Here is a 22,636-nt window from a genome sequence, read left to right on the forward strand (position 1 = left end):
CTTTATTGATAAATAAATAAAACTATGAAATATCAACTTTATTGATATTGATTTTGTAATTCTGGAATTAATAGGTTCAAATTTGACCATCCTCACCTCCCCACGTGCTCCTCACAAAGTCAACTTATTGTTTCCACACTCAATTGGCAAACATCGAGTGCTGCAGTAATGCATTGTGGGACCCTATCCCACAGTTCCCTCATCTCAGTAGCATTCTGGGTATGCTTGCTGGTCTTTGACATCATCTTCCCACATTGCATTTTCCTCATTCTCCTCCCATGCTAAGCAAACATAATTTCTCCTGTTGGAAGGAAGGAACAGTAGGGCATCCACAGAGATGGCAAAAAAAGATAACAGAAATGTCTTTCTTCTGTAGATGAATTCTCAACTGGCCGTCCACTGAGTGTCCCCCCTCATGTGATTGCATCAGGTCCCTGAAAATAATACAGGGACCCTGACTGTATTCTCAAAGTTAGAAGAAAGAGGATAGAAAAGTATAGGAAAAAAGATTTTTGACTTTTTTGAAAATAATACAGGGGCCCAGAAAAGCCTGAAGAAAGAGAAGATAGTGAAGTTTTTCAGAAAAGATTGTTGCTGACGGGAGTCTTTGGCTTTCCAGTGGACTATAAGGCTTCTGTGCAACCACTGTGTTCTCAACTGGCCATCCACTGAGTATCCCCCATCTCATCATTGCATATGATCCCTGAAAATAATACAGGGGCCCAGACTGTATTCTCAAAGTTAGAAGAAAGAGGATAGAAAAGTCTAGGAAAAAAAGAATTTTTGACTTTCCCCTTCACTACACAGATATTGCCAACATGGGTGACGGCAGTGGAATATCATACACTGAACTTATAATGCAAACAGGAATCTCAACTAGCCACCCCCACCTGTGTTTCTGAGGGGGTCAATGCATGAAGAGAGAGAGCAGTTATTAGCAAAAAGATTTTATAACCAAAATGTAAAAACAGAAGATGTCTGTAATAGACAGCAAGCTCCCGAACATATTTTTGGCGGGGTCTTGGGGGAGTGCTGTGGTCTGCTGCTGCAGAGCCACTTGGAATGTTGAAGTGGCTGAAGTAGTCCCCCTGACTAGCTTAGTTGCCAGGGGAGACTTCCCCCGGTGGCAGCAAGTCTCCAAATATCTTAATCGCTGGGTGAGACTTCCTCCGGCGGCTGCAAGCCCGCAAATATCTTTCCCGCCCTTGGAACTCTAAATGTGCACAAGCTAGGACATGGTGCTGCTTGGCAGCATGATCAGGACCGAACGGCAGCCACATCCTTTTATTGGGTTGGGGGATAGCCACCTGATGTGGCTCAGCGCTGGAAAGACCCCAACTGTGTGGCACCTGTAGGGGAGGGAAGGGGCTTAATGCACAAATGTAAACCACTGAGAAGTTCTCGGCATCTTATGCAAGCATGATCCCCACCACAGCCTTGTTACCAGGTGCTGTGATGGGGCAGTGGCTGCTGCCAGCCAGTGCAGAAGAAAATAACAAGTATAGAGACAGAGCCACAAACTCCCTGCAGGGGCTATTTGTAATGGGTAGATGCACTCACAGCGCTAATTGCAAAGAAAGAAAGACATTTCTCAGGCTCTCATAAAAACATAAGCCCACAGCCACAGGCTTGCTGCTCCCTCTTTGAAATTCATGGTCTTCCTGTTACCTAATTCTGGCAAACTGGAGAGCAGCAGCCAGAGTGAAGCACTGAAGGGCATTGTGGGTTACATATGGAACACCTCTGGAGGCTAATAAATTCACTTTTAAGATGTGGCACTTCCACACTGGCCTTTAACCAAACTTCTGAATTTGAGCTTGATGGTATACCCATCAGGTAATGGCAATATTGTTGTATTGATATTAGTACTCCCTAAATTGAGCTAATGGTATTTACAGTGAAGACAGTCATGTGGTAATATCAAGCTAAGTGCCTTAAATTTGAATTTGTCTCATGATGTAGATGCAGCCTCAGTCATTGTTCCAGTTCAGCCCAAATGGGTGTTTTATTAATCATCTGATGGCAAAGATGGCCTTTTTAGGTGAAATGAGATAGGGGGATGAGTCCAGTGAGCATAGCTACATTCTAAAAATAAGGTCAAAGAAATAAATGGTTTCTTTGCTGGCTGTCATAGACAGAGGTCAGGGAGACTGAACTCTCTTCCCAGTCAGTCTAGGTCAGAGCATAGGCACACTGGCAGTACATTGGCTGCAGCTGCTGCGTGTGTTGTGCCTGTCTGTGGATGAAGAGGTGGTCAGTCTCAGTGTGACAGTCTAGCACCTTTCACCAGCATCATGCTCCCATGAATATATGTATACGAGACAGAGACAGAGATAGAGATGTAGTCTGCCAATATTTTCATAGAGCTGGGCTCTTCGAGTGTCTCCCTGGTTCCCAGAGTGCTGCTGTCACAATTGAAGTACAGTTAATGCTATAGTAGGTCCAGTTAAAACTACAGGTTGTTGAGGAATCCTGGGTTTCTTGGCTCCCCTGAATGTAGGTCCTTAGCCTGCAGCATTAGACCAAGATGTAACACAAATCCTAGAGCAAAGGGATCTTTGCTGCTGCCTTTCATGGTGATGCAGAAGCGCTGTCCTGTGCATAAGCCTGTATTTACTAGATTCCAGCTGATCTGAGCAGGGATTTGGGGTAGGGCATAAAAGGGAGATTTCAATGTGTCTACATGTTATGATGTTTGCAAAAAGGAATTTACTCCACAAGGCTGTTGTAAACTAGAGGCCCTCTTCAGGGACAGGCTTCTCATAACTGCACTGTCGAGTGTATGTCTTAGAGACAGACAAGCTGGTGTTTGTGAACAGGTGCGTAAGAGAAATGAGATCTCTGTCTGAGGGGCAGCCAAGCTCAGGTGGGGATAACCTCACTTCCTGCCTGACTAGAGAACGACACACACGCATTAATATTATTTTGTCGTTACACGCTAATCTAGTTAAGTGAGGGTAATAGAACTTATTTTAAATCTAACACCAACTTCCTATTTCCTCCCCATCTGCATCCCTCTGTTCCATATTTTTTTGTCTCTGTCTGAATTTCCTTCCAGTTATTTTGCTCTTCCCACTCTCCTGTTTAGCTTCAGTGGTTGAAAAAGATGCATTTCAGTGGGACTAGATGGGTGAGGTGATATCTTTTATTGGAACAACTTCTGCTGATGAGAGAGAAAAGCTTTTGAGCTTACATGGAGCTCTTCATTTGGTCTGGAAAATTAATTCAGAATGTCACTGCTAACTAAGCTTGACTCTCTCACCAATAAAGGCTGGTCTGATAAGCGATGTTACCTTATCTCTCTAATATTCTGAGACAGGCACATATACAACTGCACTGCATACACATTTCACTGGGTTATTTCTGCTGTCCCATCTGACTGATTATATTCAGGCTGGAGGTGTCACATACAGACCTATGAAATTGCCTCCATTCACAGTCAGCATCTAGACAGCTCTGTGGTTGCTTTGCTTTGAAAAGAAGAATGAATACAGCAGTAGCGGTGGCAGTATGGCACTCGCTGTTAAAGCTGGGGGCTGTGAAATCATAGGCTCTGTTATAAGAGAACATCCTCATGGTAACCTCATAAGCTGCATGGCTGAGATGATCTCACCACACTGCACACTCCACTCTTCCAGGAGCTGTTGCTATGCGCTGATAACAAATATTGGAAGGGAAAGAGGTCAGGAAATGTCAAGGCAGAAGAACAGAGGCAACAACAATACAGGTTGTATTAGCATCAAAGCTAAGTTTCTCTGTTCAAGGTGCAGTGCAAATGCCTCTGGCACATCCAAGGGAGAACCAAATTAGTGGTAGGTACCTTAGTCAGACCCCTTGTGTGTTCCGCTGATCAGGACGGCATTAGCCACCAGCAAGTTAAAGGGTTTTGTTTTTAGAGGTGTTGTTTAGTCTGCAGAGTCTTTGAGTTGGGGAAAGGTGTGAAGAAGAGTGATTTTCTTGTTTGCGATCATGAACCACACTTATGCTCTGAAAAGAGAGATTCCTGTGTTTAATTTAAGTACAAAAAAACCCTTCCCCTCCAAAACAAAAACAAAAACAAAAAACCAGTCTCTTAGTTTTTGTTGTTTTTATGCTTTAGGGTGTTCTATTTATTTTAAGCTTTTAACAGCAGAAAATGAAGCTATCCCCATGAGACCCTTTGTCTTAGTAAACTTGGTATGTCTACACTGCAATTTAAGTCCAGGATTATCAGAACTCATGTTAGCAGACTTTGGGTTTATTAACTGAAGAACTGAGTGTCTACATTCATTTGAACCCCAGGTTAGGAATAGTTGAACCCTGGGTCCCAACCTGACGCTGTAGACCCATATCTTCCTAGTTCCTTTCCAAAATGTGGCTGCTGTAGCCTTTCGTGCTGCAGTGCAGGAAATCTTGACCCTGAAGATAAAGAGGACAAAGAAAGCTGACTGTGAGATTAGAGTATAAATTTAGATGGACTCCCACAGCACAAGTCCAATGGGGCTACATTTGCACTTCAAAGCAAACGGGCTTGAACCCTGAATACCAGCTTGATTCAGGCTTGGACCCTCTGCCCATAGAAGGTCCTGTAATGCAGGGTCCAAGCCCTGGGTTAGCACAGTTGTGTGCAGATGAAAGGGGTATTAATCTTGAGTTTGAGTTTGAACCCTGGTCTTACACTGCAATGTAGCTCAATCACTGTGCTCATTAGTCTTTAATGGTAGCAAAAGTAAGTGCATGGTCAAAACTAAGAGGCACCCTCTTTCCCACCAGTCTGGACTAGAGCTTTTCCAGTGGGCTCAATGGCTGGACGGGGCATCTGAGATCCTAGCTATAATAAGCAGGTCAGAGAGTTCCTCCATTGGTAGAGTAACAAGGCCCTCCTACCAAACAAACCCACGTGAACCTTGCCAGCCTACTATACCCATCACAGGATCCTGCAGTTGGAAGTACTTTTCTTCTGCTCTTTCCAAAGAGTTCGTTCCCTTGAACTTCATTATTATGGTGGTTATTCACCGACAGACAGATCCACAAAGATATTTAGGCTCTTGACTTCCATGGAAAGCAATGGAAATTCGGCACCCAAAGGCTGAGGATCTGGACCTGAGTACTGTAAAGCATTCAGGTTGCCCTGAGGAGCTTACAATCCACTTCAGACACCCTGAAAAAGAGAAGGAAGAATCCTCCATGCCCCCCCACCCCCGCCAAAAAAGGAGTCCCTTTTTCAGAGTGTCAGGGTTAGCCCTAAATTCAGGATATGCTTCCTGGGTTGCAGACAATGTTCCCTCTAATTTTTTCCATTTATGTACAGAATAAATTTTGTTATGTGCACCAAGGCATGTATGGATGTGTACCACCAGTAGACACACATGCTGCCAGTTGTTGGAGCTGTGCTAATCAGCGGGGCAGCATTTGAATCTCTCCTGGATTGCAGACGCTTTGTGGCTGGGAATCTTCTCTCACCAAGCACTTTAGGAGAGATGTGCAAACATGTTTCTTAGTTTTCTTAGCTTCCCAGCTGTGCAGTCAGCTGCCTGTTTGAAGATATAGGAGAACTGCAGGCCAGTAAAGTGATTGTGCTGGATTTACACATTTCTCAATATCTGTCCAATGCAGACACCATAGGCAACTGGAATCAGTAACCCAGCACCAGAACACACCTGCTTCCAGTCAGACACTTCCCTCTTCAGAGCCAGGCAGCAGAATTTTATATCCTGCCTTCATGTCCTTATTTAATAGCTACAAGCATCTCAGCAAATTCCAAAACCAACACCAACTCCCTGCTGCTCTTCTGTAGTGGGGGAGAGAGGTCTTGCTGTTGCATGGCCTCAAGCACTGACATTGCAGCTTTAGATTTCACAAATGAAATGCGTTGGATGTCATAGAGGTGATGTGGTAGCCCTTCTCCCCAGAAAAGCTCCATAGCACATGCCTACCACTGCTCACCTTATACATCTCTAGGCAAAAGCAATGGCATAGAGGGAGAGAAGGGTGCTGACAGAATTGCCAGGTCCCTGGCAATTGTCTGGCTCCACGCTCCCAGAAGGGGTCAGGCAGAAGGAGTGCTGTGGGGGTCAGGCAAGAAGACCAGGATGTGAAGGGAGGGAGTTCTGCTTCTCAGCGAGGAGGCCTGTAACATTTCCAATGTTCAAAGAGTGGTTTGAAATCCCAATGGCCGAGCTGCATTGCCTGGGAGATGAAGATGCTCTACTTGCCAGCTTCAAAGCCATCTCCTTGATACGGCCACTGACAATCTTGGGAACATACATATTAGTGAGAATTAAGAACTGAAGCTGCTGCTGTGCTAGACAGGAGGAGGTTTTTGGGACATAATAAATAAATCAGAAGCATTTTGACATCTTCAAAGGGGTTTGTTTTAACAGTGCCTTTTCTCCTGGGGAGCCTCTTAGGCCCAGTGTTTCTTCTATGAGGCAATTAATTCAAGCTGCTCTGTGTGCTTGTTATGCCTCAGTGAATTGAGCTGATCTGAGTGGCTGAAAGGGAAGCCTCATGCATAGGTGGGTGTACAGCTCTTTTAACTCAGCTTCCTGTACAGCTTGCTAGAGCCTCTTCCATGGGTAGGGTACAAGCCCCAGAGCCTCTTAGGGGGAGCTTAGCTCTGAGGGCTCCTATGCCTTCCTGGGTATCAGAGCCTAGCTTTCCTTCCTCTTCCTTAGCTCGGTTCCCATTCCCCTTGCCAGACACCAGCCTCTACCTTCCCCCTTCAGAGCCTGGACTGTTTCTCCTCCAGACTAGCAGTGCTCAGAGTATTGTTCCTGGGATTTCACCTCTGAGCCCCTTCTGGCCTTTATTCTTGCATAGCTCTAGACTCCAGATGTTTCTCCAGAAGAGAGGAATCCCTGAAAGGAGTTGACTTTGCTGCTGGTTCAGCCCCATGTGGCCTTGATTGTTGTTGTACCTGCATTTGTGAAATATGGAGCCGCATGTGGTGTATCAGGCTCCATAGCTGTGGCTAGTGCTTTACAGAAAGTATGAAACATTGTCCCTTCCCAGAGAGATGGTCAGTGTCCAAGAGACGTGTCACGAAGGCATTCAGGGAGAAACAACCTCATTCATGAAGGTGGGTGGAAGATTTTCGGACACAGCGTGGTTAGGAAGCCCCTTGTGCCAGGTGCACATCACACCATTTCCTTTTATTACTGAAATGGGATGTGCTTGACCTGGAAGTGGGAGTCATTTATTGTTACCATCTTCACCATGAAATGGCAAAGGGCTTAGTTTGGAACTCTCATATACTTCTGCAGGGCCTGATTCCCCTTTTGCTTACAACAATTTTACACCAGTGTAACTTATTTATCCTTAGTTCAGTTCACAACCAGGCCTGCAATTTTTATAAACTTGTGTGGTTGCCAATGTGTATTTCATCATTATACAGTTACACGTTCGAATCAATTGCTACTTGGTACTTGTTGTGCTTTGTGAGACAACCTCTCTGTTCACAATCACTGAGATTGCAGTACTACAGGTTGAGCCTCTCTCTTGTCCAGCACGCTCAGGACCTAACTGGTGCCAGACAAGAGATTTTGCCAGACGGTCAATATTGTCTACCACATTAGCAACACTTCCACTGTTTACTGGGCTCTTAGAAGAAATTAATGGGTAAAATATGGGTAAATAACAGCACAGAACACTGAGAGCCAGGACTGGTGGCTGTAGTCTGGTTTACTAAAATCATGCCGGATTACGGAGTTTGTCAGACAAGAGAGTTCCTGATTAGAAAGGTTCAACCTGTAGCAGTAATAGACAGGAATCTGCCCAAGTCTAGTTACCAAGCTTTCCTCATCTGACATCCTTGTCACGCACTCATCTGGAAGTTCCCAATCCCCCCCTAAAGGGTTTCTTCACACTGAGCTTGGGGAGGGGTTCACAGCTCCCTTTGAGTGACAAGCCTCTTCCAGGGTCTGAACCTTGTGTTTGCTGAGTTTTCTCTCCTCCTTTTGCTCCCAGGATTGTGCTCATGGATGACGCCATGGATTGCTTGATGTCTTTTTCTGATTTCCTCTTTGCCTTCCAGATACAATTTTACTACTCAGGTGAGTCCAATCTGCTGGGAGGCTGGTGCCTCCACCATCCTAGCTAGTCTCTTTTTCTTGCCAGCTCCTCAGCTCCCAAGTGTCTCTCTTTCAAAACTAATAAAAGGAAATACTTTTCACACACAACACACAGGCAGCCTGTGAAACTCATTGACACAGAAAATCAGTGAAATCAGAAACTTGGCAGGATTCAAAAGGAAATTAGGTAATAATATGCAGAGTTATAATGGTAAATAGGTAAATATTTAAAAGAACCTTATGAGGGATATAAACTGTCAAGCCTTGGGCCATATGCCAGTGTCTAAGTATTCAAACTTGGGGGCAGATTTTCCTATTGCTATCTACTGTCTTTTACTGAAATAGCTGGTTCCTGCTGCAGATGAGATAGTCTGCTAGTCCGATGCAATATAGGAATTCCTATATTCCAAGCTGTGCAGTTAGGGTCAGCTCTTCTCCAAAGTACAAAAATCTGCCTTTCTCAAGACTTCTCTTCTGCATACTTAAGGATGAGGTCTGTCCTGCTGTGAAGCCCCACTGTGAAGCCCAGCAACATACACAGCAATGGCATCATGGTGAAACAGCTCAGGGTACTCGATGTGAGGAGTAGACTGAAATAGGTTTGGTGTACTCTGAGATGTGGATGGGAGAAGTCTGAGAAACGGCATGTGGTTGGAAAAACTTTCCTTGATAAAGCAGATATTTCCATAGTGAGCTACAGAACCCTCAAATAGCTTCAGAAGTCATCTCCTACCCCCCACCTGGATGATCTGTCTCTTTCATACATGCATGAGATACATCTTCCCTCTGTCATGTATGCCTGCCAAAACACAGCACCCCATTTCAGTTCACACATGCATGCCATGCATGTGCAGACTCTTGCACGCTCTCCCACCAACCCACACACATGCAAACCACTCCAAGTGGAATCTAGATTTGTAAACTGCTGAGCACGTCCATAAACAAACTTGTTTAAAATTAGACTCTTGCAGTAAATAGTGGGAGTACTGGGAGCCTGAGGAAAGCACTTTCTGCCAGCTCTAGCTCTGGCCCATTCTGACCTTTCTTTTAGCTCCCATTTTGTATTTATTTTTGAGCAGTGCTGAGGCACTCTGAGATGCAGACTGGAACCTAGCTAACCCCCTCCCCGGCGCCTATGCATTTCCAAACATTCACTTCTTAACTTAGGGGATGTCCGCTCAGTGGAAATGGAAAGTGAGGGGAAACTTTTGTGCCTTAGAAACTAATCTGGCACACTGATTTTTTGCCCATGTGTTGCTCTCCCTTTCTCCTGTAGAAGAACCACATTAAAGAGAGAGTGTAACTGCGGTAACTCAGGGTATTTCCCCTTGCAGCAATGCAGGCTAGCAGTTTAGAGAAAGCTGGTTCTGTGCTGCACAGTATGTAATGTAAACAGGCATGGGGCTCCATTGCTGTACATGTATTCTGGTCGTAAGAGTCTTACATAGAATTGCAGGTAACAGTTTAGTCCAGCCTTGACCAGAACCTGGTCAGGTGAATGTTCCAATAGCCAATCCTTTCATTGCCCCCAGTGCTAAGCCATCCTCCACCTTTGCAGAGTTCCTGGAGAGTGTTGCTGCCATTTATCAAGATCTGTTGGCTGGTAAAAATCCCAACACTGTGATTGTGCCAACATCATCCTCTGGGCAGCACCGTTTACGCCAGGCTCCGAGTGAGTGCAGCCCACTTGATGGGGTGGAGGCATCTCTGTTCTACCAGTGTCTAGAGTCCCTGTGTGATAGGTCAAAATACAGGTAAGGAGTGTGGGGAGGGGTGTGGGAACGCACAGCCAGTTCCTGGAAGATTGGTTTAGGAAGGGTGGAGCTCTGAGGAACTATGGGGCTTTGCATCTGCTGTGGACCCCTTTAAGGCTCCTTGAATGGGTGTGAAGGGAAAGAACTCTGTGTAACAAGCCTAACAAAAAGATAAATTAGTTAACAAATATAATCATTGAAGGGATTTAGCTGATCCATGATGTAAATGGTTCCTACTGTGGTTGTGCTTCCCTTTGGAGATTGTCCTTCTGTCCTATCTCCTCACCTGCAGAAGAGATTCAGTGGTCAAAGTGTGTTCACAATAGGAAATGAGCAAAACACCATGGCTTTGTGGCTGTAAGAGTGATAGGAAAGGCCTCTTAGTATCAGTGTAGTTTGCAGAAGTGTGCATAGGTGCAGTAGCTAGTTGTTAAGATACACTGTACAGTATAACTAGGGCCCTACTAAATTCATGACCAAGAAAAACACTGTGAAATCTGGTCTTTGTATGCTTTTACCCTGTACTAAGCAGATTTCATGATGGGAACCAGTATTTCTCAAATTGGGAGAGGTCATGACCCAAAAAGGAGTTGCAAGGGGCAGATCACAGGTTTATTTTAAGGGGTTTAAGCAGCACAATACTTACTTCAGCACTACCTTCTGAGCTGGGTAGCCAGAGAGAAGCAGCTGTAAACAGGGTGTCCAGCTTTGAAGGCAGCATCCCATCAGCAGCTGTGCTGAAGTAATGGTAGTAATGAAATACCATACTACCCTTACTGTAGAACTGGGTGGCAGGAGAGTGGTGCCTGCTGACTGTGGGCTCCGCTCTGCAGGCAGGAGCAGAGAAGTATGGGTGGCAATATCAAACCATCCCAGCTCTGAAGGTGCCGTCATCACCAGCAGCAGCATGGAAGTAAAGGTAGCAGTACTGGAACTCCACCGCCCAGAACTTTATCCCCCCACAACTCCTTTCTGGGAAATGACCTCTGTAATTACAAGATGATGAAGTTTCAGATTTAAATAGCTGAAATCAATACATTTATGATTTTTAGAATCTTGTTACCATGAAATTGACTAAAACAGACTGTGAATTTGGTGGAGACTTAAGTATAACACTAGGCAGTTTATTGAGAAACAAAAGGCTTTCAAGCATACTGCTCCAGCAGCAAACGAGCACAGCAGGGAGAGGCCAGGTCTCACAAAATACCTGTTAAAAAGATGCTTTACTTGTATTTAAAATGTTATATAGTAACAGAGAGGTAGTCTGTGTTAGTCTGTATTCTAACAAAATAAACAAGCAGTCATGTAGCACCTTAAAGACTAACAAAATAAATCATTTTTATTAGTCTTTAAGATGCTACATGACTGCTTGTTTGTTTTGTATTTAAAAGTGTTGCAGTGGTATTTCAAATCTTGGGATCTGATCACCTAGGCATGTTAACGAATTTATTCTCACAACAGCCTCAGGAACTGCCTCAGGACTATAACTACCCCATTGTTTTGATGATGAATTCAAACCCAGAACAAACAAGTGACTTGTCCAAGGGAGTCCATCCAAGGTGGCAGTAGACCCGTAGATAATCAGAGTCACAATGTGGTGCCCAGTCTACACTACTTACCCTTCCTTTGGCTCAGAAAACTACTAGGCCTTACAGAAAGAGATTTCTATAGCCTCATCTGCTCAGTTTCGTACATGTCCAGGTAGATGGAATATGCCATGCCAGAAGGCTTTCTTCTGTCCTGGGACTGGAGGCAATTATGGCTGCTTTTGGGGATCCACCTTAGCTTGAAGGTTTTGCTTAGCAAAAGAAAGGTATGAAGTGGTTTAATTCCTCCAGTCCATTTCAGAGAAACATAGTCCGGGACCACGCCTGAGGTTGCTTCAGAGTGGTCAGACATGATGATGATATTCTGAGATTCATGCCAGGTTTCATTTTCCTCTTTCTTCTTCTCCATTTAGCTGTCCCCCATCTGCCTTTGTCAAAGAGGTGCTGAGCAGTGTTCAGAGACTAACCTTCTATGGATTCCTTATGGCTCTTGCAAAGCATCATGGGATCAACAGAGCCCTAGGTAAGGGGAGGAATATGTATATATGGATATAGCCATAGGTCAGGGGTTAGCAACCAAAAGAGCAAGAAGAGCCTTTTTTTTCAATTTGGTAAAAAATTCAGTAATTCGAGACCCATAATGCATGTGAATAATAGACAGTCCTTAATAAATAACATCAAACCCTACATGTTTGTAACCCCTATTTTAAGACCAGCACAAATACATATCCCACAGTTCACTGCACATATGAAAGCGGGAGTTATCCAATGTTTTGAAATTACATATTGTTTGCTATGTAGAAGTGAGTTGTTCATTGTTTGGCTTTTAGATGTTCACCAAAATATTGAAAATAATCAGGAGAGGATTTTTTTAGTTTGCAGTTAGAGTGTCGGGAGCCACAAAGACATCCTTAAAGAGCTGCATGCATTTCCAGAGCCACAGGTGCAGACCCCTGCCTGAGGTGTTTCCTGGTTCAGCATTTTTGTGGTATTTTCTGTAGAACCATGCAGCACCCTTGCATAACTCCAATTTCACATAACTTGGGGTGGCTTTTTTCCCTGGTGGAAATAAATTCAAAATAATGGTTGACTTATTTTGAAATTGGTAAACCTCATTTCATGAGGAATAATTCCTATTCTGAAATAGGTGCTGTTAAGACAGGGAATAGAGCCTATAGTGCATCCCATGGCTCTATTTTGAAATGGGCTCTATGTGTGTAGACAATGTATTTTGAAAAAGTTTATTTTGAAGTAAGGCTGCTGTGTAGGCATACCCTAAGACAGCATATTGCTCTCAGCAGTTTAGGTGGGGGAACTGAATTCAAGTCCTCTTTCCTCCAAATATTAAGTGACCTTCGTCTTTTGGCTACAAGTGAAAAAGAAGAAAAAAATGAATCCCGTGCCCATTACCTTCTTGGGGCCAAAGACTGAACTGCCTCAGGCCTTCCCAACTGTCTCCCATCCCAAGAGTCTAAGCTTCCAGCTTTCCCAAATAATCCTGCGAAGCAGGGCTGTTCCTACCATTATGCAAAACACACAGATGCATGGAGCAACATGAAATCTGGGGCAACAGATTGCCCTGAATTTCATGGTGCCCTGTATAGGTAGGTGCTGTATATGGGGTCCGACAGTCCCCTGCTGGCCCCCTCACCTGAGGGCTCAGCGGTGGCTCACAGCCAGTGGCTGGAGAGAAGAAATGCTTTTCTCTTCAAAGCTGGTGGTGTGGTTGCCTGATTAATCCTGCGGCCTCTGGCCCAGGCCCAAGCCCTGTGCCACCACCCACATCTTCTGCCTGTTTCTCTGTGGCTTCAGTTGAGCCTCCCTCCATGGACTGGATGCAATGGCAGATAAACTCTCTTGAGGGCCCAGGGCTAGTAGTTTTTGTGGGGGCCTCCTAGACTCTGGGGTGGGGGCAAAATGAGGGGTTTAATGTGTAGGAGGGTCTGCTGGGGAGCTGTGAGAGTATGGGATTAGGATACAGGAGTGAGCTAAGAGTGGGGTGCTGGGTCTCGGTGGGAGGTAGGGTGCAGGAACAGGCTGTGGGTGCGGGGTCTGAGCAGAAGGGAGGGTGCAGGAGTGGGGTGGGGTTAAGGGTAGATTGTGGGAGTGGGCAGGGGATGGGACTCCTACCTGGTGCAGTTCCTGCGGGGGGAGGGGGGGGTGCATGTGGCTTCCTAACACTCTGTGCTGGTAAGCACTGACCTCCACTGCTCCCATTGGCTGAGATTCCTGGCCAATGGAAGTGACAGGGAGTGGGGAGAGCATGCAAGCAAGCTCAGGGGACAAAGCTGCCCTACGCTGCCATTCCTGGTGCCAAGCTGCTTCCTCCCTATCCAGGCAGAGCCCGTGAGCTGGATGTAGCCTGCAGCTTGTCTTGATCTAGCCTACAGGGGGAAGTGCCCCCAGCTCCACATCAGTGGGAGCAGATGCTGGTGTTTCAGCCATGCAGAGAGGTGCTGCCCCTCTGTGACTGGAGCACCAGCCTTGGTTCTCCCTGCTGCATTGAGGGTGGGAGTTCCGTGCCTTGTGGGCCAGATCGAAGCAAGCTGGCCTGTGGGCCAGAGGTTCCCCACCCTGGCATAAGGGAAACTAAGCTGGTAGAGTTTTTCAGAGTCATATTTAATGTAGTCACATCTTCCAGTGGTAAACAGACTGGAAGCTGAGGTGGAATAGAGGATGGGGTGGAAGTTGGCAGTAAAATGTCATCACATCTTGGGGCAGAGCACATGGGCTCACACAGCTCAGTCCCATTCCTCTGTTGCACAGGTCAGTGTTATCCAAGAGCCAGAGGCTGTGCCTTATTTTTATAGATTTCAAACCTTTTATTCCATGCAGGCCCCTTGTTCCTTGCTTGTGCTTCCCTTTCCACTTCTGCAAAAGCAAACAGAGAGCTCACTTTTTGGCATAGTGGGGCTGAATCTGTAACCCCTGTTGTCTCAGGGCCCAATAGGAGTATCTGGATCTTTGGTGCACTGACGCATAGCCCCACATATGATGAGACCCAAACAACAAGATTTCCACCGCACTGGTTCCCTCCCTCTAGTTCCAGGTTAGAGTGTCCCATATTCCCATACTTCAAAGAAGAGATTCAGTGGAAAGTAGCTTCCCCTGCTTGAAATGTCTGCTCCTTCACACAGGTGTGTGTCCTGGCAGAGAGCAGAATTGTCCTCTCCCTGGTTGAGGTGCCGCCCTCTACAAACCATTTGAGCCGTGAATAATCCTCTGAGGCAGGGCTGTTTATCCAGCAACACAGATATTATATATCAAAAGGACATTAATACAGCTCCACAAATCCCTTCTGCAAACAGACTGAGCAAGCAGTGTATTCAATGGAGAAGGTGATGCCTGGATTGCACCAAACAAGGATTTTTTACCCCTAGCGCTATGAAATCCACTTCCAGCAAGGTGGAAAGAAAACAGATGGTCTGAGAAAGCCTCACCCACAGCTAGCATTGTATCATGTTCAAAGTGTGTGGGTTTTCCTTTCCATTAATACAGGCCTGGGCCCTGGCCCCCTGCCAGCCTCCTGCTGAGGCCTCTCGTGGGAGGAGCCGGCAGCAGCCGCAAGTCTAACAGGTGCAGAGACTTGGCAAGGAAGAAGGATTCTTCTCCTACTGTCGTTTAAGCTTATGATTTGAAATAGTCTTTGGGCTGGAGGGGATCACAGGTTCCCTAGTGCCCTGCAGCAAGGGCAGTTCCAGGCAAGAGCTTCAGCGTCAAAAGAGCTTTCAATTAGGGCCTGTGTTCTCTAGCCTTGCTCGGGCCTCGCATGAAGTGCCTAGTAGAATAGGGATGGGGATTAGAGTGGCTTATTCTGACTGGGATGCTGTTGATGTGTTTGTCAGGCAGACTGGAATCTGCAGCCTAACCCCAGTGTCAATATTGATTCACAAATCCCTTTGAATGTTATTTACCAACTCCCCAAGCAATTTAAGTGCCCCAAAGACTTCACTGCACGATCTGCAAATGCAGAAACAAGTCCAGGCTTTAGGTGAATTATTCTTCTAATTGATTGAGCCTATTGCAAGGAGCAAGTTGGAACGCTCCATTCAGCTCCTGGGCTTCACTGTCATGGTGACAGGCACATTAGAGCATTGGGCTCCTTTGGTGGTGTGGTTCTTATTTGTTGCCCATCACTGCAGTAGCTGAATGCCTCTGTGTCAGGGCTTTTGTATAGAAATGCGTGAATCCCCAGGCGCCATGGAGAATAAGAGACCAGGCCACGAACCAAATCCAGGTCTTCCATATGGTAATATAAAGCACTTGTCCCTGGCACTGCAGCTGTGGCTTCTAGATTTTGGGTACAGGAGAGCAATCTCCACTGAGCCATTGGTCCAGTTCTGCAGTTGTTCTGAAGCCTTGTTTTTATAGCGTTTTGCTGCGGGACTGTCCTGGCCAGGGCCAGGCAGTTTCTATCCTCTTTGTGTTGTCTGGCCCATGTCCTTCCTGGCTCTGTGTCTGGGGGAAGGGAGTTAACCACAGGTTTAGAAGAAGAGGCTTCCTAACAGGTGCCTGCCCCCTTCCTTTCAATGGGAATTTCAGCGTCACTAGGCATAGTCACATGACCACAACTCTATACACCTCATCCCAAATAGGCCCATACCAGTCCCAGGTAACATGTCCTAGTTAATATCCTGGTCTTACAGTGAGAAATAGGGGAGATGACCACTGACCCATCCTACTGGGCACATCTTTCTCTCACCCTGGTAGCAGCTGCACAGACTGTGTCCCACCTACTTACTATCTTCACCACCTCAGACCTCATAGAAAACCAGGGCTGGGCCTGACAGCCTTCCTGGCCTTGGAAGGAAACTAGAGGTGCCGTCTGGGGGTGTGGAATTGTTTAACCCCAGGCTTCAGCTCAGAGCTGCCACAAGCACTGACGCATCTGCTCTCATAGTCACAAATTTTTGAGGCTTTGTCTAACACTTCTAAAATAAAAAGAGCAGCAACACTTTAAAGTGAAAGTGTGGCCATGGCAGGAGCACAGGAAGAGAACTCTTCCCACACAGTAGGTAAACCATGTCCATGAAGGCAGTAGCCAGCTGTGTTGGGCATGCAGCTCTCAGCGCTGTGGCCCTTACACTGGTGCTTTACAGCATTGTAACTTGCTGGGCTTGTGTGTGTGTGTGTGTGTTTTTTCACACCCCTGAACCAGAAAGTTACAGTGCAGTAAAGTAGCAATGTAGATTTAGCCCCATTTGTACGCTTTAACTGCTGAGTGTGTAACTTGTCAGTGGTATACTTTGCTCTAAAGCAGTTTTGTGCCCACAGAACAGGGTCAGTGCTACCATATTGACCTTAGCTGTATTTGGCAGTGAACCAGGCTCTTTTACTGTTAATTTGCAGAGTGGATGGGACCTCCAAACACACCTGTGTAACTTGTTTGGCTGGTCCTCTTTTTTCCTGCTCTCTATGTAGTAGGGTAACCCACTGTGCACTGGCAGTACTGCTCCCTGGGCATTCTGTCTCCTGCTACCAGACTATGGGATAGTTGTCTGGATTTTCTCAGAATGTGCTGATACCAAACAATACAGCAAGTCTGGTGAGTGTGACTCTGCAAACACAGTTGACATATGGCGGCACTGTGAAAAAGATTGCTCTGTTGCATCAGCAGTGTGCCATGCACAGATTACAATGATTCCTATGCTTTAGTTCAGACAATGCCTTATATTCAGTCTGAGCTGGGCTGTGTCAGAGAACTTACAGCTATAGACTAGGTGGAAAGGAGAGCCTTTGGTAGATCTGATAAAAATTAGGTCTCTGGTACAGTGTCCTTGAACTCTACTGTGTATGGAGCCTGGTCCCACATGCAAAGCTCTGTGTTGAGTTTTTTTTTTCCTGCTGTTTTCCAGGGGCCCTGCCAGATAAAGGAGACCTGCTTCTTGACCCTCCCATGGATCAGGAATTGGAGAAATTGTAAGTGCAATAATTCAGAGTGGGAAGGAAAGTGGCAGATCCAAGGCAGCATGATGGGAGCCTGGGTTGGGAGCTGTCCCCTTTCCTTTCGCTCAGCCATAGGGCAATGGAACAGTTGATGAGGCTGCCCTTCAGCCTAGCCATTTTATGGAGCGTGCCTGGGTGTAGCAGAGTTAGGCAAGATCTGCGTTAGACATGAAATGCATATCAGATATCAGAGATGCAATTCTAGCTACAGCAATTGTGTAGCTAGAATCAATGTATCAGAAATCGACTCAGGTGACTGTCTTCACTGAGGAACATTGACAAGAGTGTTTCTCTGATCAACCTCCCTTACTCTTCACAGTAGCAAGGAGTATAGGAGTCAGCTGCCGACCCCAGACAGATCAGTTTCGCACATCTTTACCAGACACATGAAATTGAACTCTGGAAGAGTGACCCTGACCAGGTCAATTTTCCCAAAAGTGTAGACAAACCTGAGTCATTGGGATGGTCTCCAAACACTCAGGAAGGAGCTGTCTGCAGGGACAGACAATGGCAGCAGAGAACTCCAAGGGCTGGACCTTTTATTGTGGAGGCTCAGGTCTCATGCAGTGGAGAAAACACTAGGACTGTTGGTGGAGTAGAGCAGGTAACTGAGGCCTTGTCTACACTAACCCCTAGCCTTCCAGTAAATCTAATCTACACACATTCAGCTATACAAATAGTGTAGCTGAAGTAGACATACTGTGGTGTCTTCTATGCAGAGTGTTGGCAAGGGCTGCTCTTCTGTTGACTGTGGTTACTCAGCATCCTGAAGGAATGAGGAGAGGGCTTGGCTATCGCTTTATCATGCCTAAGCAGATGTGATAAATCGACAGCTAATGGATGAATCAGTTCAATGTCAATTCACCATGTAGTGAAGACAAGCCCTGAGGGAGAGGGACTTAAGAGTGGCATTTCTATGTTAGACCCAGAGTCCATCTAGCCTAGTACTTTGTCTTCGGAGAGTGGCCAGTACCAGATGGTTCAGGGAGTGAAACAGAGCAATTATCGAGTGATCCATCCCTGGCCATCCAGTCCCAGCTTCTGGCAATCAGAGATTTAGGGACAGCCAGAGGATGGGTAGACCTATTGTAATATGAGGTAGAAGTCATAGAATTAAAACCCAAAGAGTGTCTATCTCCCAGATGTCACTGTAGCGTGTTCCCTGGTCTTCTGTAAGCATCTCTCTTTGTGTTACTGACCTAGTACTGTCAGACTGGCCCTGGATCTGTGATCGTATTCCTAACTTGCTCCACACTTGCTGCTGGGCAAGGGGTGTATATGACAGACTAAGCCACCTAGGGTTTTTCATTTCTCTTTCAGAGTGTCTCAGGTTTCAGGGCTCTCCATCTCAACTCCAGCCAGCTCCAGTGGGGACGTTGCCAACTTGCCTACCCGTAACTCCTCCAGAATCAGCTCTCCCTGGAAACCTCTCCACCACTGCCAGAAAGTGGATACAGTGGGAGATGGCTCCACCGATGAGACGGACTCCTCTGAGAACTAATTCCCCTCCTGTCTTTCCCTAGATTGGTGGGATATTAGGGGAACAGCCCCTCATCCCAGATGGTGAAAGGTGATGGCCATTGCCTCTGGGGATGGGTCCCACACATTCTGCACTGCATGTAGGTGTAGATACATCCTTACTATTCGCTGTTCCTAGGCCCAATAACCTCATCCCAGCCAACACGCCACAGTTCTCCCATTCACTAATTAGCTGAGGAATCTCCTATCCAAAGGCCATCCCAGAGACAACTCCCAGCTGTAGACTTATGCCGCCCTCTGGTGACAAATAGTACAAACCAGTGGCGGCATGAGCTGAAAAGACCTCTCCACTCAATCTTCCTGTTAGGGTAGTAGGAAATTTTCCCACTGTTGGTCTCACACTGGTGCAAATGGACTCGCCACAATGGGTGAATGTTTTGTTGTATAACTCTGCCCTGCTGTGGTGTAGACAATCTTGTGACTAGCAGCAGCTCTACACTAGTGCTTCTGCTATAATTATTCCTGGCAGAGCTGTACAGGTATTACTGCAGTGGCACCATAAGTTTCTAAAATTGTAAGAATAAGCTTACTTGAATCCTTTCCAGTATGTGCCCCTGTACCAGCCTGAGCTGAGAAAAGCGGGTAAGGAGGTTATTTATGTACTGTAATTTATTCTATTTAATTTGCTGTAATACCCCGTCTGACACTTGAGTGTCTGTCTCTACACAATCCAAGGAATAAAGCATTTAGTACAAGATAAATACTGAGTCTGAGACTTCCACTTTGCTGTGTCAATGCTGAAGGAGTCAGCACCTCCAAATGCATTAGCCCAATGCAGCTCACTCACAGCACTGCATTGCTGAATGTAGGAAGGACTCAGAGTACCAGCTAACCTAAGGCTACGTTTTGATTACAGGGATTTGTAACATCATCTGACAGAACTTCTATCAACAGGTTGTGACCAAATTGCCAAGTGGATTACAAGAGCTGTTTTGTTTACAGAGAGTGACCAAACTGTCCGGCCATTCTGTTGGCAAAACAGCCAACTGGAAGCACAGCAGACAAGGCTGCCTGGTGTCTGTTGACAGAAGACCCCCTGGAACATCCAGACCGGCTGTTGACAGAGGCATTATTCCTTGTGGGGAGTGGGGTACAGCTGTTGACAAAAGTGCTGCATTCTATCGACAGAACACCTTGGGAATCTGGACACTCCGTGGGTTTTGTTGCCCAAACAGCCATTTTGCCGACAAAAATCCTCTAATGTAGACACAGCCCAAGTGATCAGATGAAACCTGCAAACTGGTACTAAATGAGCAAAGGGAAGTGGAGAGCATGTTCTCCAGGAGAGCAGAAGTATGGGAGGGTGTTCACATTCTCAGGGTGAGCAATGTGCACAGTCTCTGGCCTGTCCTCGCTGTACCAGCTCAGTACTAGAGAGGGCCCATGCCTTCCTCCTCATTTTGTCTGAGATGGGATGGATTGACAGAGCTCAATAAACATACTTCTGAATACCAAACCTTTGTTTTAAAAAACAGGTGAAGTTTCTGATAATAGTGAACTTACTATACATAAACCACATGCATGTTAAAAACAAGGAAGGGCATGAATAATTAAGAGTCTTACACTTCCCATGCAATAAATACATGATTCTTAGCTAGCGCAATCATTGCTCATCGCAAGAACCTTAAGACTGACCTATAGATTGATTTCAACATATTGTTTGTTAGCTTGGCTTTGGTAGTTACAGATTTAAGGGAGGCTGTGTCAGTCATATGGACACACACAGAGCCTGATTAATCTTTGCTGTATGGCAAGGATATAGGCAGAAGCAACACCACGTCTGACCCTACACTGGCCTCAGCACTACTGCGAGGATGAAACTGCCCGTTATCCTTTCATTTCATGTGAAGTATGGGTCCACAACGTGTTTATATTAGGGCTGTCAAGAGATTAAAAATTAATTGGACAATAAATCAGACTGTTAGGCAATAATATAATTCTATTTGAAATATTTTTGGATGTTTTCTACATTTTCAAATACATGGATTTGAATTACAGCACAGAATACAAAATGTATGGTATTCTCTTTATTTTTGATTACAAATATTAGTACTGCAAAAACAAAAAAGGTTTCAATTCACCTCATGCAAGTACTGCAGTGCAATCTCTTTATTGTGAAAGTTAACTTACAAATATAGAGTTATGTACAAAAAACCTGCATTAAAAATAATGTAAAACTTTATAACTTACAAACCCACTCAGTTCTACTTCTTGTTCAAACCATCACATGGACCGGCGTTTCCCAAACTACTTTGGCCCACTTTTGGGTTTGGAGTATATTGATGGAACACATACTTGCTGGTCTGGGGGCAGGGGCAGGGGGTAGGGTTTCATACTGAAAAATTGCTGCACGTAATGCTCAAAAGTTGATTTAAAGAGTTTTTAGATATCTTTTATTTTGCAAAGATAAAAATAACTAGAGGAAAACATCTGAATGAATAATGTCCTTCTGATAAGAGGATCGTTAGTAACCCCATAATTAAGTATAAAAATTAAACATTAAGTACAAACCCAAAACAAAACATCAATTATAACAGCCAAAAGAAGGATGGTTAGTGTTCTGTTGAACAAAACCAGAAAGGACAATATTGTTCAAAAAAGGAGTGTCCTTCCTTAAAGGTTAAAAAACATTTTTATGAAAAAGAAATGCCAACCAAATTAGGTATGGAGAAATAGTTTTAAATTTTGTGTTTTTATAAATTCATTTTTTACAGAAAACTACTGGAAAATAAAAATAAAAACCGTGACAGTTTTTTTAATGGGAAGAGTGTTTTTGCATCTTTTGACCACAAATCTGCTTAATATTAGGAACAATACTGGAAAGTTGGATCCTTGTACCAGGTGCAGCATCAAGTCTATTCCAGCATTTTGTTTTCATTGCAGTGGGAAAATCCAGTTTCACATAGGTATCATGTAGCAAATGGTATGGAGCGCTCAAACATGCAAATGCCTAGTCTTGCTGTCTGGTGACATTGTAAATAAGAAGCAGGCTGCAGTATCTCCCATTAATTTAAACAAACATGTTTCTCTTAGTAATCGGCAGAACAAAAAATAGAAATGAGTAGACTTATAGGCCCTAAAGATTTACATTGTTTTGAGTGCAGTTCTGTAACCAAAATAATTAATCAACATTTGTACGTATCACTTTCATGGTAAAGAGATTGCACTTCAGTTCTTGTATGAGATGAACTGAAAAATATTTCTAGTTGTTACAGTGCATGTATTTGTAATAAAAACTAATATAAAATGAACATGCTACACTTTGTAGTCTGTTTTGTAACTGAAATAAATATTGAAAATGTAGAAACATTCCCAATTTCATTTAATGAATTTCATATTTAATGAATTTCAGTTGGTATCCTACTGTTTAACAGTGTGATTAATTTTTTTAATCATGTGAGTTCACTGTGATTGACAGCTCTAGTTTATATTCAGTACTCACTAATGAAAGCCTAATTCTGAGTCTGTGTTATGACTCATTGGCTATTCCAGCAAAATCATTAGCTGCTGGTCTCTCTCTCCACAGGGCCAACCAGAACACTGCACTGCCTGACCGCAGCTGCCTCAAACACTGCATGACTGCTTTTCAGCAGCTCCTAAGGAAACCTCACTCACCAAGTGTGAGTTCAGCATTTACTCTAGCTGCTCTTTTGCAGGGGATGAGGGGAAACTCTAAGAAATGGTGCCAGTGCATTAGGGTTTAATGTGCTTTCCTCCTGAATTTATGGGAGTTTCCCACAATTTCCCTGCATTCCCAGTGTTTCCAGACACCAGTGATTTAGTGAGCTGTAGCAAGGAC

The 22,636-nt window shown here is 45.0% G+C and overlaps 1 protein-coding gene across 3 annotated transcripts in view; it reads left to right on the top strand.

Annotated features, from left to right (window-relative positions):
• Positions 1–19,532, top strand: part of CSTPP1 (centriolar satellite-associated tubulin polyglutamylase complex regulator 1) — a 133,454-nt gene extending 113,922 nt beyond the window's left edge. For all 3 annotated transcript variants that reach the window (XM_074997621.1, XM_074997620.1, XM_074997618.1), the window contains 5 exons: positions 7,948–8,033; positions 9,610–9,805; positions 11,766–11,875; positions 17,208–17,271; positions 18,619–19,532. In XM_074997621.1, the coding sequence (XP_074853722.1) occupies positions 7,948–8,033; positions 9,610–9,805; positions 11,766–11,875; positions 17,208–17,271; positions 18,619–18,799 (637 nt within the window). In that variant the 3' untranslated portion in view covers positions 18,800–19,532. The remainder of the gene's footprint in view (positions 1–7,947; positions 8,034–9,609; positions 9,806–11,765; positions 11,876–17,207; positions 17,272–18,618) is intronic.
• The last annotated feature ends 3,104 nt before the right edge of the window (positions 19,533–22,636 follow it).

This window comes from Carettochelys insculpta, chromosome 6 (assembly GCF_033958435.1).
Source record: "Carettochelys insculpta isolate YL-2023 chromosome 6, ASM3395843v1, whole genome shotgun sequence".
NCBI lineage: Eukaryota > Metazoa > Chordata > Testudines > Carettochelyidae > Carettochelys > Carettochelys insculpta.